General features: G+C 43.4%; 1 protein-coding gene across 1 annotated transcript in view; it reads right to left on the minus strand.

Moving 5' to 3' along the window:
• Positions 1-5,941, minus strand: part of LOC104285208 (WAS protein family homolog 1-like) — a 30,703-nt gene extending 24,762 nt beyond the window's left edge. The window contains 2 exon segments of the mRNA XM_009883634.1: positions 5,804-5,851; positions 5,853-5,941. Coding sequence (XP_009881936.1) covers positions 5,804-5,851; positions 5,853-5,941 — 137 coding nt within the window.
• Positions 5,942-18,372: the final 12,431 nt, after the last annotated feature.

Here is an 18,372-nt window from a genome sequence, read left to right on the forward strand (position 1 = left end):
TATATGGGTAAGGCTGGAATTTCCTTTGTGCTCCCGGATGGCCATTTCAGCATTCTGGACACAATACTCCATCATTTTCTTTTCAGACATAGCATCAAGCATTAAGAACCCTTCCTCCCCACAGAATATTTTCTGTAGCTAACGCAAACTCATCTCATGCTTTGAGAAACATTTTGCATTAATGCTGGTGCCGAGTCTTTTAGTTATTCATTAAAGTGTACCTCTATTTGCAGACCTGCTATTAGGTGTGAAAAGTTTAGGTCTGCTGGAAGGAGGATATTGAAGGTGAAGCACTTCAATCATTTCTTTAAATTGCTCGTTTTAAGCGATGCTGAAGGCCTTGTTAGTGTGCAGAAGGCTACAGCTCTTTTATCAAGTTCAAGCCTGCCTTTCAATCACTTAAGGCAGAACAGATTGATCACCCTCCTTTGGGGGGAATGGGATTCAAAGATAAACAGACTGCTAGTGAAAGAAACTAATGTGGAAGAGCTGTTGTTAGTAGACTTAGAGCAAGGGCTTAAGTAACCATCACTACAGTTCAATGACAGTGCCATAAAAAGCATCTCACAGAATCAAATTTAGCATTCTGTTCCTCGCCTTCAAAAGACACATTTAATCTCTGGAAGTCGAAACGACACAGATTTTCAGCACTTTGAACAAGAATCCTGTCTTGCTAATTCTCCATGATGTTTGTTTCATTTTGAAGGAATAATCTTTTAATGACTTAATACCATTCAGTCTCCTTTTTCCTACTATTCCCATTTCATTTCAAGCTGTGACAGCTCTGTCTGTGCCCCTTCCCACCTGCTGCCCCACTCCATGTGCTGTCAAGGCATCTGAATTGAGCCTGGGCCTCAGATCCTGGGAGATTTTAAGTATAGGGATTTTAGCAGCATCCAGAAAGAGCTGTAATCTGGACTCCTGCAGAACAGTCACTATTCCTTCATCACTTTTTGAGGGCATAGGATGCTTGCTACTGCCCGCTGCCACCAGCCTTCCATGGGTGCTGATCTAACCCCCATATATTGCCTACTAAAGTCTTCCCGATAGTTTGGGAACCTCTCTCAAGCTACACATTTACAAGCTTTCAAATGTATCTTCCAGAGGGCCATGAGAACTAAAACAAACAAGCAGTTTCTTACAAAGTGTGTGCTACACTTTAAAATAAAATAAAAAAAAGAGAGACACAGTAGTTGAACGTGCCTCTACAAGAGTAACCAATATCTGCAGGCAAAATTCCTCCCTCTGGCTTCCCTGTGCCGCCTGTCCTTACGTCTGCAGGACTACCCTCTCACTCCTTTACCTCACCATTTCTGCCTAATCTTCCTGGCAGCAAGTGACTGCTTCTACACCCCCTCAAGAGAGGTATGTGAAACTAAACTAGACCTAGCATCGTCGCTCAGACAGCCTCTGGGACAACTTCAAAATACCATGAGGTGACTTGTTGCTTAACAAGAGCCATATCACTCTCAAATTAACTGGAGAAAAATTGATTTCCTGTGCTACAGCCAGTCTCCTGGTGTAAACTCACCTGAATGGCAACCCATCACAATGGAGCTCTCTTTACAGCTCTCCTCCTAGTAAGATCAAACCCTTACAGCCAGCCAACAATTCAGTGTCCAAGCTCCAAGCTCCATCCCAGAGCCACAGCGCGCAACAAAGGATGCAGCACAGCTTGCGGCAAGAGCCTTCTTTGCAAGTTTCCACAAATGTTTAATAATACATTCCACAGCCCTCCTAAATCAAGTATATTCTTATGGAGCTATTCAGTCACCTATTTCCACTCCTGATCATCATGACTAATCACAATATTAAGTTTAACACAAGAGGAGGAACACTCAAATGTACCTCACAATTAAAGTTTTGTCTGCATTTTCAATTTCAGGACTACTTGTATGTCAACCCCGCTCCTGTCCCAAACATTCCGTAAGGCTCTGCTGCCTAGCCTGCCACTCCTTACCTTCTTTAATCACACACTTATCAGACTTCCTCCCCATGTTTAACAGCATTTCCACAGTGCTTTTGTTTTCCAACTACCGCTTTCAGAAGCGTGGCCCTCAGTTAAATCTTTGTTTAATATTAAAGCCCTTTTCAAATATTTAATATGAAATTAATTTGAATCCAACTGGGGAAGAACAAGAAGGATATGCCCGTGTAGTAAAATACTATTCTAGACAAGCAAAAGACACTGAATAATGATCTTTAAAAACATCAACCCAGAAATTCTTCCTTAAACTGAAAAAAAGAAGCACAAGGATGAAAAATTTTGTATACTGGATAACTTAGGGTTGGACCACAGGCAAAGGAGACCAGGACCTTGACGATAACATTCTAACCCCAAGTATTTGTTTTCTTTCTACTGCTATAACTCTCCATGAGATAACTTGCATAGACAATTTTCCACTAATCTGTTATACAAGAGTGTACACTCTGAATAATGAACTGACATATTAGAGGTTATTAACATCTCCTGGCAACCAAAACTCTCCTCAGAAATTGAGAAATCCCAAAGGACAAGCCTAGCTAACCAGGGGGGGCATCTCAGGAAAGCTAAACCTACAACCTATCTGAAGTATTTATCACAACAACACTCCTGTAAAAAAAATAAAAAAATAAAAAATGCATAGCACACGATTCCAACACAAGCCGTCACCCAGAAAATGCTGGTAATGACAAAACAAATAGAAGACAGACTACTGATTGAGTGTTTCAATTGGTCATTCTGCCTCCTGTGACCTATATCAAAAGCCCTCCTTAGAAGTCCAGGAGTTAAACTCATAGAGATATTATGTCAGACTGGCTATATTAAAATATTTATGTTTTAAGCAGTAATCATATGTACTAAAATCTCAGTAGCTACAGGCAATGAATCTGATCTTTACTGCAGCTTCCACAGCAGAATAATTACATGAATTCAGTTAACATACACAAGGTTAAAACTTCCATTACTCCAAAACACAACCCTGGAAAGTACGTGCAGCCTCTTGAACTCCTCACAGTGCTGATATCAGCACCAAGAGGACAGGACTTCCAAAGAGGACAGGACTGTTGACAGTACTGACTTAAGACATCAACCTGTACTGCCCAGCAGCCAAGAGCGTGCCCAGGTCAGCGCTCTCCCTCTGCAAGATAGTGGTACTTTGCTGTTCTCCATATGGAAGAGGCCAGATGGGTCCCTGTTTCCAAGGGTTAGGAATATGACAGAGGGATGCTGAGCCTACCCCGTGCTCTTTCTTAGTGATTCCAGATCGCAGTGCAGGTGCACTGTTAGCAAGGTAAAGAGGATGTTTTGCTGCTGTGGGTTGCTAGACCTGCTCTCCAAGGCTGTTCCCAGTGGGTCTGCTCTGGGTCTCAGACACAGTTCACCTGTTTTTTTGTACCTGCACATCCCTTGACTCTCTACAAACTAAAGAACTCTGTGAAATGCCTCATTCACCACGTACCTTGCCACAGTTAATAGCAAGTCAGCTTGTTTAACTGCTTTTGGAAAGAAGACACCTTGGCAGAATCTTGTCTCATGGGTTACTCCCCAGATTCCCCAAACCAGGGGGAAGGGGATGAATGCTGCTTATCTTCTTCCCAATTCTCCAAATACAAAGGTGTCTTTCTTGTGTCCCCTTGAGAAGACTGAATCCACAGGCACTTTTCAGCACTGCTGCTTCTGCAGAGCCATTAACTAGCCCAGGGAATATTTCTTCTACAACCACAACAGCACCACAGTTTCCTTCAGACAGTTTCCAAAGAAAGAAAAAGCTCACCTTCCTTGCACAATGGATGGGCGTGTTCCTTTTAACAATTCGTACTCAATTGTCATGTCAGCAACAACTCAAAGCAGAAGCTTTCATCAGCTAACATGGAAAAAAGATTTGGTTGTGGAAAGGTTCCTCTTTCCATATAAAGTAAGAGAGATTCTTTCACTTCACCTTCACCAAATCACAAATCAGCATACCACTGTACCAATCCAACTGTTCCCACAAAACAACCCCAGAACATCTGCATCTTTGTAGTACTGAAGTAATGAGTTTGACACACTCAGCTGAGTCCGCCACACTGAACAAGTTTCCTCTCCATCAACACTGCAAGCTGCTGTTTTGCAGATGAGAACAGTCAGCTTCCCCAGATAAGGCAGCTCCTTCCTGGAAATGGAAGATAGAGCTGCTTTATCTCAGGAAAGGAGAGGTAAAAGGTCACTCTTCACTAAGTGACAAAGTTCTCACCTTGAAAGCTTTGCCCCTTGATTGGCATGGAACAACCAAGGTCATGGAACTTTTAATCAGACGCCTGCATAATTACTAAAACGTTATTAATTATATCAGAGAGCCAAGACCTCAGAGGAAAGGCAAAGCAAACAAAGAGCCCAATGAAGCCTCCTCTGTTGTTGGAAAAAATTGGTAATTAAAAGTCATGAGTGCACCGAAGAGCGAGGGAACAGCATCACAGTCACTGTTCAGGACTCAGCAGTGACTTGCATACAAAACAGCAGGCTTGTCTCCCCGGGGAAATTACAGGGTACTGCATTACAAAGCAGCGAGCAGGAGAAAAAAAGAAAAAGAGACTGGAGAAAGAACCACTTCTGTTTTATCAATAGCTTTATTTGCCCCACAGAGAGAGACAGCACTGCCAACCAGTCCCAGGTTTGAGAAGTGCCTTCCACATGTTTCTGGCAGCTCTAGAAAGGCTTCTCCCAGCCTTATAGCATGAAGAGTTCCCATACTGAGAAGTCCACAAAAGAATGAGACCTTGTGTTTAACTTAATCCAGCCTACACACACGCCCACTCCCTTGCCCAGGAGCCCCTGCCCAAAGACTATTCCAATGAAAAGCCTTTATTTGCCTCAATGACCTGAGCTCAGCCTTAGTGACTACCCTTTCCTCAGAGGCTGCTCTTCAAAGTACCACTATAAAAAAAATTGCAGAACTTCAGGCTGCCCTTAAAAAAAAAACCTCAGAAGAAGAAACAATGCCACAGTCCTGCTCACACCATAATAAATCAAATTATGTAGTCATGATCTCCACTGAAACAAAAGCAAGTGCTTTTGCTAATCAGGCTATGAGAAGATAAATGTTGATCTGTTTCTGCACAAATGATACGATGTGCCATCTCAGGGCACTGAGATATCAAACATGGCATTGGATGAAAAAAGACACCATGCCACCTAACATCATTTGCAGGCAAACACAAGAATCTCTCTGGCTATACAGGTAGTCTTATAGATCCAATCCTAACGATATGCAAGAGGTGACAAGCCTAGGCTGAATCCCTGAAAAGATCAGTTTAGACAGACTATGAGACTGGGTTGAAAAGAACCGACCCTGTCATGCACTCAGCCCTCTCAACATACAAAAAGCGAAGCGCAAAACACTAGAAGCCCAGAGAGAACAGTTTGTAAGTCCCATAGATCAGAACAAAGAGACATTTTCTACTCCACTGCTCCAAGTATAAAGACTCAAAAATATGTATCTTCTAGATACTCTAAGTAAGAAAGTCTCCCATTTAAAACATGAGCAAGAAGGAATAAAGGATAACTGCAGCAGAAGCAGTAATGCAATTTGTGGGAGTCTGCCACCAAATAAAAAATTAATAACAACCAACCTCTGGCTAACTGCAGCCACTTCATTATGCTTAACTTTGACAAACCCAAATCCAATAAGCTGTTATTGACGTGTATCTGGTCCTTCTTAATACCTTTTCTGAACTTCTGTTGGTTGCCAATGCAATGCCCTTTCACTGCTGCAACCTTATCACAGCGCTGTTTCCTACTGCTGGATGCTAAGCTCTCAACCCCCATGTGAAAGCACCGTACCTGTTGAAGATATCGCCCGATACCTTTTGCAGATACTGAAGTGCATCGAACCGCCTCCTCTCTCCGCAAGTCTGGTTGGATCAGGGGGACTGAGTACGTCTGCCCTTCCAAAAAGTGTTTCTGGGCTACTGTAGCCATTGTGCCTAAAGGAAAGAGCGAATAGATCAGTACAGTAAACACACTTCCATTTTATCACAGCTTTTATTCAGAGACTCCCCACAACCTGCTCCCCTTATTATTTTAGGAAAGCATTTGCAATGGAATAGGTGAGCTGAGGAGAAAGGCACAAGCAGTAAGGTTGGCATACTGGATTTTTAGTAAATCAGGCAGCTACAGTGAGGCTGGAGTATCTTGCTTATCTGAATGTTCTTGGGAACCATAGTTTTATTTTTTGCATGATACTTAACAAATCGCTGCTCAGTACTGTGCTGAAAACAAAGACCACGCTTTGGAGCAAACTCAGTTCAGGGTGGCGATAAGACTCGTCAGAAATCACCTTGTCCCCTCCTCCCATCCTCATGTTCCAGATGGATATATTTCAGGTCATTCAACCCTATTAGCAAAACGCAGTATTTCATCTTACACTTCTGCTCCAAGAAACACGACCACTGCTCCCTTCCAAGAACAGCAGCCATGAAATTACAGGGCATGCATGTGCACACACGCCCTTGCTCCAAGTAGGTTAATGAGAGTTCTTCCATTCTGAGACTCCCAGAGTGCTCCTGGTGACTGGATTTTTCCTTAGTAACTCTCTTGAAAGAAGTCTCCTTATTTTAGGATTCTTTCACATATGAAACCTGAACAGCCACTGAAATCTTTCAGTCATGTTCAACACATGCATCAGAGCAGTATGTGCGCTCCTGGATGCAACTGGGCCAATACCACTGCTCTATAGTTCTGCCAGGAGAAGGCTATGCATGACCCATGTTTCCATCCTGCAAGCCTTGCTCACCTCTCTCTCATCAATTCCCAGAGTCTGCCTCCCATGATTTTGCTCACAAAAATAACAAAAAAGTTCCCAGGACACAAAGGAGGGTATAGAGAAGAAATCCATTTCTCTGAGCACATTAGAAATTGTAATCTCACAAACACATTACTGTTAGGACAACCCGATTAATGAACCGAGCAGAGTGGCCATACAGTTTTCTAGCCCACCACTGCCACTAAGCCTACACAACTCCCTTCAAAACTTGTTTTCTATGTCTTGCTCTTTCAGACTGTAAAAAAAAAAAAACCAAAAAAACCCCTCCAACAGTCTACAGCTGCTCATTACAGGGTTTCATCACACAGAGTGCCGTACATCTGTACAAGAAAACATTCATTAAGCTGAAGAGAAGCAAAACAAAGAAGGATCAAAAAGTAAGTTATCAGAAACAGAGATATCTCAGGACTTAAGACATTCTCTGCATGGTACTTGGAGGTCTATAGGAGCTAGTCCAGGGAGCACCGCTGTGTGTAAACTGTATTCCAGCCTGTACAGCAGAGCAGGCTGAGAATAACATAGAAACACAGCCTATATTGGAGAAATTCACAAAACAAGAGTCTGAAGAGATAGTTACAGCATAAAGCAACTGTTTAATAGGTGAAAATTAGAGGAGATGTCACACATTCTTTAAATTCCCTATCTTGCTTCACAAAATGAAAAGGTAATAGATTAGACTTGCCTGCAGCCATTCCCATATGTTTAAGAAACACTATCCACCATCTCCGAATTTGTCCTTTCTGATCCCACCACAGCAGGGTAGGAAAGACTCTGTAAATAAGATGTGGCTGCTGGCTTGGGGTTGGTTTTTTGGGGGGGATGGGGGGTGGGGGTTGGTTTGGGTTGTTTGGTTGGGTTTTTTTGGGTTTGGCACTGTGTTTAACAATCAATCATACCAGAGGGAACAGAATCCCTTCCCCAGATAAATTTGCAAGATCAAGCCCAGCTATCAGAAGACCTGGCTCTGCTGCAAGAAGCCTAGACCTACTCTGTTTCACTTCATGCATCACTGGCAGCCAGACTCTGTATCCACGCTTTTTAGAGGCAATGTTTGCACACTGATGAGTCTTCTTGACTGGGCCTATTCAGCAGGCAGGAAATTATTATTAGAGTTGTAAAGCATACAAGCTAATCTGAGAGGAGTACAGCTAATTTCGAGATGGCATTTTTTGATCTGATGACCACAACCAAGCTTGAACCCTTTTCCTTTCAAATCCACTATTTGACTGACAACTCGGAACAAAGACACCAAATAACACAGCAAGTGCACAGTTATGAGATACTTTGGCTTCGGCAGCAAAACAAGCTTACTATTCTCTCTGCCACTGGTCACAACTCTTCTGTTGCATCAATGCTGCTGATGTTTGGGATGCTTATTTTTAACTGAGATCAGTTCACAGAATTCACAGAATTGTTAGGGATAAACAGCTGTAATTGCCCGGTCACGAAACAGAGTGGGAAGCGGGGGCAAGAAGGGGACTTCTTAAACTTGCTTTACTATCAAAACCATTACCGTGTAACGATAATCCTGCCACGCAGGATGAGAAGGCCAAGCTTTTCACCTCTTGAGGCCAGATGAGATTATACAGTCCCAGTATGATTTCCCAGACTCTCACCAAGCCTAATTTTCTTAGTGACCTTTCTAAAGCCAAGCTCAGTTCAGCTGCTGACTGACAGATGCTCACACTCAGAAGCTGCACTCCCCTAGCTACGACCAAACTGTTTCTTTCCTCGCACTGAGAAGCTGCAGCCTTCCTCAGGACCCACTGGTCCCTTGAAAAGCGAGGAGCACACAGGAGAGGGGCAAAGCAGAAAAAGCCCCGGGTGCTCCTGCTCACACTGTCACAGTTTGGCTGTCAGTAAAATTCAGTTTCACAGGTTCTCAATGCAGCCTCTCACACGAGCTCCAGATTCTCACTTTTCCTAAAAAAACACATTAGAAAAACGTGGTAGACTCTGTGGGAACTGCTATTGGAGACAGATACAAGAGAAATTATTTCTGTGCAAGGTAACAAATTAGAGATTTATAGCAAGAAAGAGGAAAAACAACAGCAGCCTTTTAAATGACTAGACTCAGGCAAAATCCCATGCTACAGCTGCTATTTATTACCTCTTGTGACCAAACTAACTGCAAAAACAAGCCAGTTTTACAAACACGTTGAGTGAAGGCCTTATGCTTAGAATATGCTTAGAATAAAACCAGAATTGCTTCCCATAACAGTAACTGCAGGAACAAGGAAGATTTTAATAGGGAAAATTCAAAATATTCCCAACAAAAGTCAGGAAGGAAAGCAAAGACTGAATGTCACTCAGCGAGACTGACTATTCCTTTACCTCACCCTCCAGTGCACTGAGAAGGAAAGCAGCACATTCCCTTGCCACGCTCCATTACCAGAATTAGGCAATGCATAAAAACAAAGTGCTGAAGGTTAGAAAACTGAGCTCTTCCATCCTGCCCAATGGATGCCAAGCCTTCATGTAACACACACTCACCAAAGGTGCAAATAAACTCTTCGTATCTTACACACACAAGTGACTTCCACAAAGCAACCAAGCGGTTCCAGTATAACTCCAGAATCTTAAAGAGGGAGCTGGCACATTTCAGCAGAAAGAGCAGCATTCTGGAATTATGATGGTCGACGTGAAATACTCACGATGCTACAGTGAGAAATGGGCATATAAAACCCAAAGCAATCATAGTTCAGAAGAGCAGATGTCAAATCACCCAAGAGATTTAATCATTAGCGGTGCGACCACCGGTGGGTCACACAAGGCAGAAGAAACAGCAACAAAGCTCTTTTTGGCAATCAAAGAGGCTCTGCAAAGAGTTGCAGCATCTAGGGGCTCCAGCCACTCTTTATTCAATTTTTTTTCCTATATCAACTTTCATGATCAAGACAAATGTGCTCTGGTGTTATATAATAACCTAATTTGCCTTATTAAACTGCAAACAAAGAGAAAAATGCTGTACTCACTGCACCACTTGCTTATGAGTGCTATATCCTGATTTGGAAGTTCTGACTAGAGCTAGCAACTGTTTAGTTTTCCAGTTTTGCCTTAAGCTGTCTATGCCTTTAACCTCAAGCAAGCTTGTACAAAGCTCATCAGGACTGGCAGCTATCCCTCTGCACCCAAAGCTGCTCTCTCCCTCTCAGCTCCAACATCACACTATCAAAAGCTGAGCGAAACAGCAGCAGTGAGAAATGCAACATCAGCCTTGACCAGACTGTCTCACCTTTCCAAAAGACTTGTACCAGGATAGACACAGGCTGAGCACTCCAGGGTCTTCAGGTATCTGGAACCAACAACTGGTCATACTGCTCAGTCATCACAGGCAAGTCTAATACTCTGATGGCTACATAAACATTTGCAGCTCTGAACCCAGAAAAGGAAGTATACAATTCACTGCTTTGGATAAGTAGAGAAACGCTCCACCTACCTTGCTCGCCTTTTGGGTTACTTTCCCCTGAACCCAAGAATAAAACTCCTTATGTCAAGGCTAAGCTCAAGAGAATGGGCTAGAACATGGAGCAAACAGAGTCTGTAAAAGAAGCAACACTCCTCTAAGTTCTTTAAAAAAATATTGCTCTATGGAGGAGCAATCACTGAGATGATTATCTACAAACAACCCCCCCCTCCCCCCCCAACATTAAAATACTTTAATTTTTCAGGGGAACATAAACAAAGGCAATATTAAGAAAATAATTTGGCTGCCTTCAATACAGGCAGAGACTATAAAGCTACATACAAGCACTTACCAGGTGCATGCTTTGCTATGAAAATAAAGGGAGAATAAAGCAAGCCGCCAACAATACTTACTTCCTTAAAAACGCTTCAAGGGATTAAAAAAAGGGGGTTCAGGGGAAAAGAGGGCTTAAATATTTGGGGAAAAAAAAAAAAAAATCAGTGTGTATTCTTCAAATACACAAGGGCTGCTTCAGCAACTACTGTGCTGCTGCTTCTGTCACTGCACTGGAAAGGCAGCCTGAACTAAAGGGCCTTTAATTCCCACATGCAGTAACATATGCAAGAAGAAGTGACAAGCTAGCCTAGCCCTATGTCTCTCCTTTGTAGGACCCTAATGAAGGATCAATGCCTTGTAGCCACCTGTAAGGATGCAGAGACCAGCAATATGTAATAAAACACAAGTCTGCATATCCCTCACCACATACCACTACACCACTACCACCACAATGGATCCACAGCGGAACAGATCAAGTCACAAATGAACTACAGGTTAAGATTAAACACACTCAAAAGATGGATTAGAGACAGGCTTTGCGCATAGCCTATCAAAAGGTGCTGTCTCCTCTGATATAGGAAAGTCACATCCATAACTTGGTTCACAGTGAGAAGTCACCGCAAATTCCTTTCTGACAGTAATTTCTTACACATAATACCTTCTATCTTGTCCCATCCTAGCTGACAATAATAGACCTTTGTTACTCTTAGTTTCCTCTGCTCCAATCTAGCATACTACATCAGCACATCGCTCACAATGCTCAAATGTGGCTTTTAGAGCTCACAAAGCTCCCAGCTGCTACAATGTCTGCTGTGTGTCTCATCACAAACTTCTACTGTACACTAAACTATGGTACTCTGTAGTACTGTACTTAATATACTACTACATCATCCTTATTCTCTACTTTCGGCACAGCCTTCCCACAGAATTTCAAATCATGATCAAATCTGCTCGCATATTCACAGAATCACAGAATTTTCAGAGTTGGAAGGGACCTCTAGAGATCATCTAGTCCACCTCCCCTGCTAAAGCAGGATTGCCCAGAGCACATTACTCAGGACTGCATCCAGGCGGGTTTTGAAAATCTCCAGAGAAGGAGACTCCACAACCTCCCTGGGCAGCCTGCGCCAGTGCTCTGTCACCCGAACTGTAAAGAAGTTTTTCCGTGTGTTGGAATGGAACTTCCTGTGTTCCAACTTGCACCCACTGCCCCTCGTCCTGTCACTGGGAACCACCGAGAAGAGTGTGGCTCCATCCTCCTTCAACCCACCCTTTAGATATTTGTAAGTAGTAATAAGGTCTCCCCTCAGCCTTCTTTTCTCCAGGCTAAAGTGTCCCAGCTCTCTCAGCCTTTCTTCATAAGGGAGATGCTCCAATCCCTCGGTCATCTTGGTTGTACTAGAAGTCATACCTTGGTTGTACTAGAAGCTTGCCTAGAGGCCATTCCAACAAAATATCAGAATGAACTCCTCCAGGGAAAAAAATTTTTAAAAAAAGATAATTGTATCACCTTGCCCTCTACAGGTAAAGCCCATTCCTGTGAGTTTACCAGCTGCAAAGCCAAGGAACTGTATTTAAAAAAAGGGAATTAAAATGCTAGAAAAGCAAAACATGTCACTGCATATGCTCCTGCTGTTAAGGGACAGGATTAAGGCAATGTGTGCACATGCACTCACACAGATGTAGACAACAACTGAAACGAAAGCTAGAAGTTTCTTACACTCAGGTGGTAAATGCAGCACAAGAGCCTAGATGTAAGTCCTATTTTATTGTGCAGCAAGTGATCGTTCTGCCCTGTGTTGACATTCACTGGAGGGGTTGAAATTTAGTCCTCCAGCAGAGCACGCAATAAGTAACTATCCTGTGTAGGAGGGCAGGATGTATTTCCAGCAGTGAGATGAGAGGTTCACCACAGTCCCTGTGCTAAGCCAACTTTACCTTGGGAGATGTGGGGGGGAGGGGAGTCCAGGGAGGGAAGGGAGGAGGAGAGAAGCACTTTGATAAGTTAAGACGATGAAAAGTCTATTTATATTTTTTAATTAACCATGTTCTACAGTGTTATTAAGCAGCAATCAAAGATGCAGATGGTACTGATTTGACTGGCAAGAGGTGCACTGCTCTGAATATTAAGGAATTTTGCCCCTATAAATAGGTCTAATCACCATCTGAAGGCTGGAAGGCAGTGATGAAAGAAAGCATTAATAAGACCATAATTAGGCCCCGTAGCAGGCTGTACTCCACCAGGGTGCTCATGCTACTAGACGTCTCTTATAGTAGCATCCTCAAACTCCATTGCAGACATTACTGCTTTGGGCCTCAAGACCTCTAGTAGCTATTTTAGACAAAGCTATGAAGAGTGGGGTTTCTCCATCTTTGGAGGACCTGGTATCAGTTAGGATTTTACTTCCCAGTACTATTTCTGGAGTAAGAGAGCTCTCCATTCCAGCTGTCCCAGCCTGCCCACTGTCAATGAGTGAATTAAGCTGGGCAGCTGGAGCTCCCCAGGCACAGAGATGGGCAAGGCGTGCAGGAAAGTGAGAAACTTTAGAAGCTATCATTCTCCTTCCCCCTCAGAGCAGCAGGAGCACATTACGGCCACATCTACATCACAAAGTTAACCTAGCCACAGCTGTAAAAGCCATTTCTGCTCCTCTGCTGCAGCTTTAGAAGAAGAGATACTTACTCAACCTCATACTTTCAGCCTGTCTTTACAGTATAGCATTACCTCAGAAGAACAAGAACAAAAAAAAAAAAACAAAAAAAACACGGTCTGTGCAGAAAATAAATCCTACAAGGCGTCTCCAGCTACATGCCGATACTTCCAAAAGTCGCCTAGTGATATGGGACTGCCTGAACAGCCAAGATCTTTCCAAAAGGAGTCAGCCTCCCACATCACACCATGGCCCTGCAGACACAGCAGAGCACTGAGGAGCTTGACCTGATACTCAGCGGGACTCCAGGGCTCACGCTGCATTTCATGCACTGCACATCCTGGCCTTGTGGGGCAATATTCTGCTTGGAAATGCAGGAGTAGGTTCCATTGCTGAAACAGTCTCACCTCATCTGTCCTAACAGCAGCTGCAGGAAAAGGAAAACCGTTTTCTGCTGCACTGGTAGGCAGCCACTAACTACCCATTGATTACTCTATATCCAAACGGTGTAGAATTACTAGCAGTTACCACACATGTGGTACCTCACACAGCTGGGTACCACAATAACATGGTGTTGCACCACGATGTCAGCTACAGTGCTATGTGCCTTTGTGTTAGCCAAATCTATGCACTGTTGATAGCCATTTAAATCAACCAAACACACCTCGGGATCTGCATGAAAGGTACCCAAGATCCATTCAGTTTGAAATATATGTTTCGCTCAACCTACTGACTACCAGCATTGTACTAGAAAAAGGTGTTAAGGTAATGCTATTCACTTTTGGAAACAGAAAGAGAGACTCTGGTATGAAGCTTGCATCCAAAACCCCAAACTTTTTTTTCCCAGTTAATTCCGTAAGTTGCAGAGGAAACGCAATAAATAGGTTGCTTTGCAACAGAAGAGCAGCATACTGCCACAGTTTCTGTAAACTGGGTGCCCGATAGGAACATGTCTCCCTGGACCATGGGCTGTGTCAGAAACCAACAAACATCCATTGCTACTTAAGCGTTTGTCCTAACCTGCTGTTTATGGAATAAAAGGCTACCTGTATGCGATCCTTCCTGAGCACTCTGAGCTACCAAAGGAAAAGCACTGGCTTGTCAAAAATCTGCTTGTGAAAATGTGAGCCCCGAATTTAAGGTAGCTCTCAAGAAGCCAGGGCCTGTTACCACCTTTGGCTCAGACACATTTCTTTGAAAGAAAAAGTAGGTATCACAGCTAATAAAGACAGATGAAATCTATGAGAAATATGACATTAAGGCAAAGACATTATTGACAAGTAACTAAATGCATGTGAACTGGAGGATTTGGTTTCCCACCAGTGGCATTGCCTCTTGGATCAAATAAGCATGGGCCCGAACCAATACATCAACACAATTGGTGATCATTCTCAAATGGAGACCTTCCCTTTCCCTAAAAACTACTCAGAGCCACTTAGATTTGTTGATTTGTCACATACTACACCGCCCTAGGCTTAGGCTAAAAAGAAGGAATCAAAATTTGAAATCTCAGAGTCCAGCTCTGCAATAGCATATGGCAACTCCCTGGCAAATTGTGAAGTACCTGACATTTAAAGACGGATCATGTAAAATCAAATTATGTCACATCTCCAGAAGACATAATGCTATTATATTTTTTTTTAAAGAGAATCTGAAAGGTGGAGACTTAAAAGACTTTAGAAGTACACTTCAACCCTCTCAGCTCCACAAGCCAAGATGGCCTCTAAGCCAGTACCGTCTTCAAGACAACCCTTCCTCTCAACACAGAGCTCTGCTTTGCGAAGCATAGACAGCAGCCCTCACTGCCATGAGGCACCGAGCTGCAGGCTGCATCATCGTGCTGAGAAAGTCCTGTCCTCCAAGCACAGGCTGATGCTGATTTCCTTCAGCTGGATACATACAGCTTATTTTGATGGACAGATGTTGATATCTAAAGTTAATCAGATAACCCAGTCTGCAGCTGTCACCTTTGGCTCTCATCATTAATGGAGACAAAAAGGCACTCTAATGAACAATTGATCTGACTCTAAGACAGCCATCTAAAACTGACCAAAAGTACTGTGCTAATTGCCTGCTTTCCCTTCCTCTCATTATTTATAATAAAAGAAGTCTAAGAAAATAGCTTAGCTACACCTACAATACAGACATCAAAAGTAATGCTGAGAATCCCAGCCCTAACATCCAGACAAAGCTCTTAATTCAATTTCCTAAATGGGGGCACTTTTATTTTTATATGCCTAAAGTACACAGAAGCCACTGGCTATGCCAGAAGTCCCTTGGAGGGCCATTTCACTGTAGTAAGTTCTCTTAAATACTGAAGTGTTTCAAAAGCAGGCTAGCTGAAACGCTGCTCTAGAACTTCCTCCAGAACATTTGGTTCAGAAAAATGAGGAGCTGCTGAATCTTACTATCAGACTACAGCAACAAAACACATAATTCCAAAAACATAGCACTTTCTTTAAAAAAAAAAAACAGTTAACTTTTCCCTCTAGTTTTCTGATGCAAAATCAGCTTCAGTCTCCTGCAGAGTGACCTTAACTGCAAATCTAACCATTGCCACATCTTGCTGCCACAAACCCTCGTTAACAACGTCCTGTTTTTCACCTCCAAATTCAGTACCCTGTGCTCCAAAGTTCTGGAGCTTTACAGCACCCATATCGCACACACACTGTGTTACAAGAGATCCTGAGATATTTACCAAAGGCAAAAACCAAATCAAACTGGCAATCAAACGAGTTCCTTCTTGTTTTATACATTCAAAACCAAAGGGAATGCTTGCATTTCTGCAAGACAACAGGAGAAGAACTCACTCATTATAAGGGAGCATCTTCAAGCTTGTTCCCATTTGCTAGAAGAAACATCCCTACAGGGTGGCCTGGATGACAGGAGCTCACAAAAAGCTGGGTCAAAAGAATGACACCTGGGGAATCAATAACTCACTAAAGCTGCTGGATGGACTATTTTCTGGCAAAGGTTATCTTGTGAAGGGGTCTAAGCAGAGCTGATTAGCTATAGAAATTGCTTTTTTGAGTGATAAAAATGATTCCCTTCAAGCTCAAACACCACAGCCACAGGAAACATCACGATTTCAAACATAATCCTCTTCTTCCTCTGCACACTATCTTTAATCTAAAAAAAAAAATTTAAAAAAAAAATCTGCCTTGCTTTCAGGCTTATCTCAGTACTATTTTTCCCCAGCCCCAATTTCTACCCTTCTCTTTTACTGCTCAGGCTGAGCGTGCAGTGACTACAGTTACCTGGTATAACCAGAACCCAGAAGCCACACTACAGAGTAGTTCCCAGGGATTATCTGCTTTCAGTTTTCTTGCCAATGAACTCCTGAATTGAGAGAAGAGAACAGCACTTTTTATCTGAAGGAATGAAGATTAAACACTCAGTTTAAATATCCAGAGTGATAGAAGAAGGGCAGATGCTAAAACTAACAGCCTGTGCTGTTCTGGGAGCGCCTCAGGCATTTTTCTGCCTGAGGGCTTACTGGAGGTGTGGCTATTTCCCCCCAGCCAAAGCATCCCAGGAATACAGAGGTATACTGGGCAGCCTTTACATCCCAGCTTTACTACTCAGACAAGGCAAACATAACTAAATACCAGGAGAACTTATCAACCCTTAGCTAACTTTCCTAAAAGAAAGCCTAAGCAAGGGATAGTTGACTGGAGCGCTTCCAATTCCCCAGAAAACCAAAACGCAGAAAGCCTCTACAAGGACATGCCAAAGTCACTTTGCTTCCAGCCCTTGCCTCTAGCAAGGGCAGCACTATCCGCTCCGCTTCCTTTCACTGCTCAAGGAAGGCTCCATATCTCAGAGAACTGGCAAGAAACAGAGACAGTTTTAGCTTCTACTTCATCTACTCCAGGATAGGTCAATCCAGTCTGCAAATGACTGCCAGCAACACCCGCTGCGCAACCTAAATGAAATAAATAGGTCATCTCAAGCAAACTCCTAGCTGACATTTGCCTGAATCACGTGAAATGCCACAACCACAGCTGGCACTATCCCACATTCCTTGTTGGAAGCTGCACTGTAGAAGCAAGCAGAGTTGAGAATTAGCCCAGAGATGAAAAGCCTCGTCTTTTGAAAGAGGCCTTTCAGAAAATCCAGGTGCTCTCCAACCAGTCAACATCTGAACCACACCATTTAAAAAAAAAAAATAAAAAAGGGGGGAGGACGGGGGGGACCTACCTCACCAGAACAGGACTTCTGTTGATTACTAAAATAAATACTAACAATGATCATCACTGCTGGATGTGGATTCACAGTGTTCACTATGTCCATCAGCAGCCTTTCTTTATGCCTACAGCTAGGTCTGGCAGCCCTGTGGTCTTTTTAGTGTTGGCTCATTCTTTATTTTGAACATAGAGAAAAAAAACACAATAAATGCAATTATCACAACAGCACTTCGGTTCTCTTACAAACACTGACAGTATGTTTTTATTTGACAAATCATTACAACGTGACCGCTACTAGTTTGGGAGTGAGGAACGTGCCCTTGTGCAACTTGTGCGACTGATTTGCTAGTACTCCAGGTAGCAAACTGTGTTGATGCTCGCATGGACTAGAAGTTACGTTTTTTTATAGTCTGCGGTGTTCTCTGAATTAGCTGATAGTTAATAGTAACCAATTGGTACTTGGAATAGCACAAAACCCCCACAACCCTATTACAAGCCATTAGTCAACTTTCTGAGTCAAAACTACTTAACTCACATCCCAGAGACCTCTGACCCTCTAACCTGGACACTGTTTTTCTCTTTTTCGTGACACCCTTCAGGCTGCAGCACCTCCCCCTGGGTCCCTACAGCATACCTCACCCGCACGGAGAGAAGACATCGCCCTTCCCAATCCCCAAAGCACAGTGTTGAGTCCAAACGTGCCACACGTCACTACCAACTTGAGATTTCCAGGCTCCGTGCCTGCCTGGCAGGTTTTCCAATCTATTTCACGGCTCAACACTTGCAGCACCGCATAAGAAGCCAACAAACGATTTTCTAAGCCTTCTATCCCACCCAAACAGATGCCGTACGACTCCCATTCCACATTACCAAGCTCTTCTTCCCAAAACTTGACCGGGTCCCCGACGGGCAGAGCCTGTGGCCACCAGAAGCCTCCCACCGGTGGGTGACAGGCCGCCGACCCCGCGGCAGCCCTGCCGGGGCCTCCCCTCCCCCCCAGGGCCCCT

The sequence above is a fragment of the Charadrius vociferus genome, unplaced genomic scaffold (assembly GCF_000708025.1).
Source record: "Charadrius vociferus isolate BGI_N301 unplaced genomic scaffold, ASM70802v2 scaffold304, whole genome shotgun sequence".
Lineage (NCBI taxonomy): Eukaryota > Metazoa > Chordata > Aves > Charadriiformes > Charadriidae > Charadrius > Charadrius vociferus.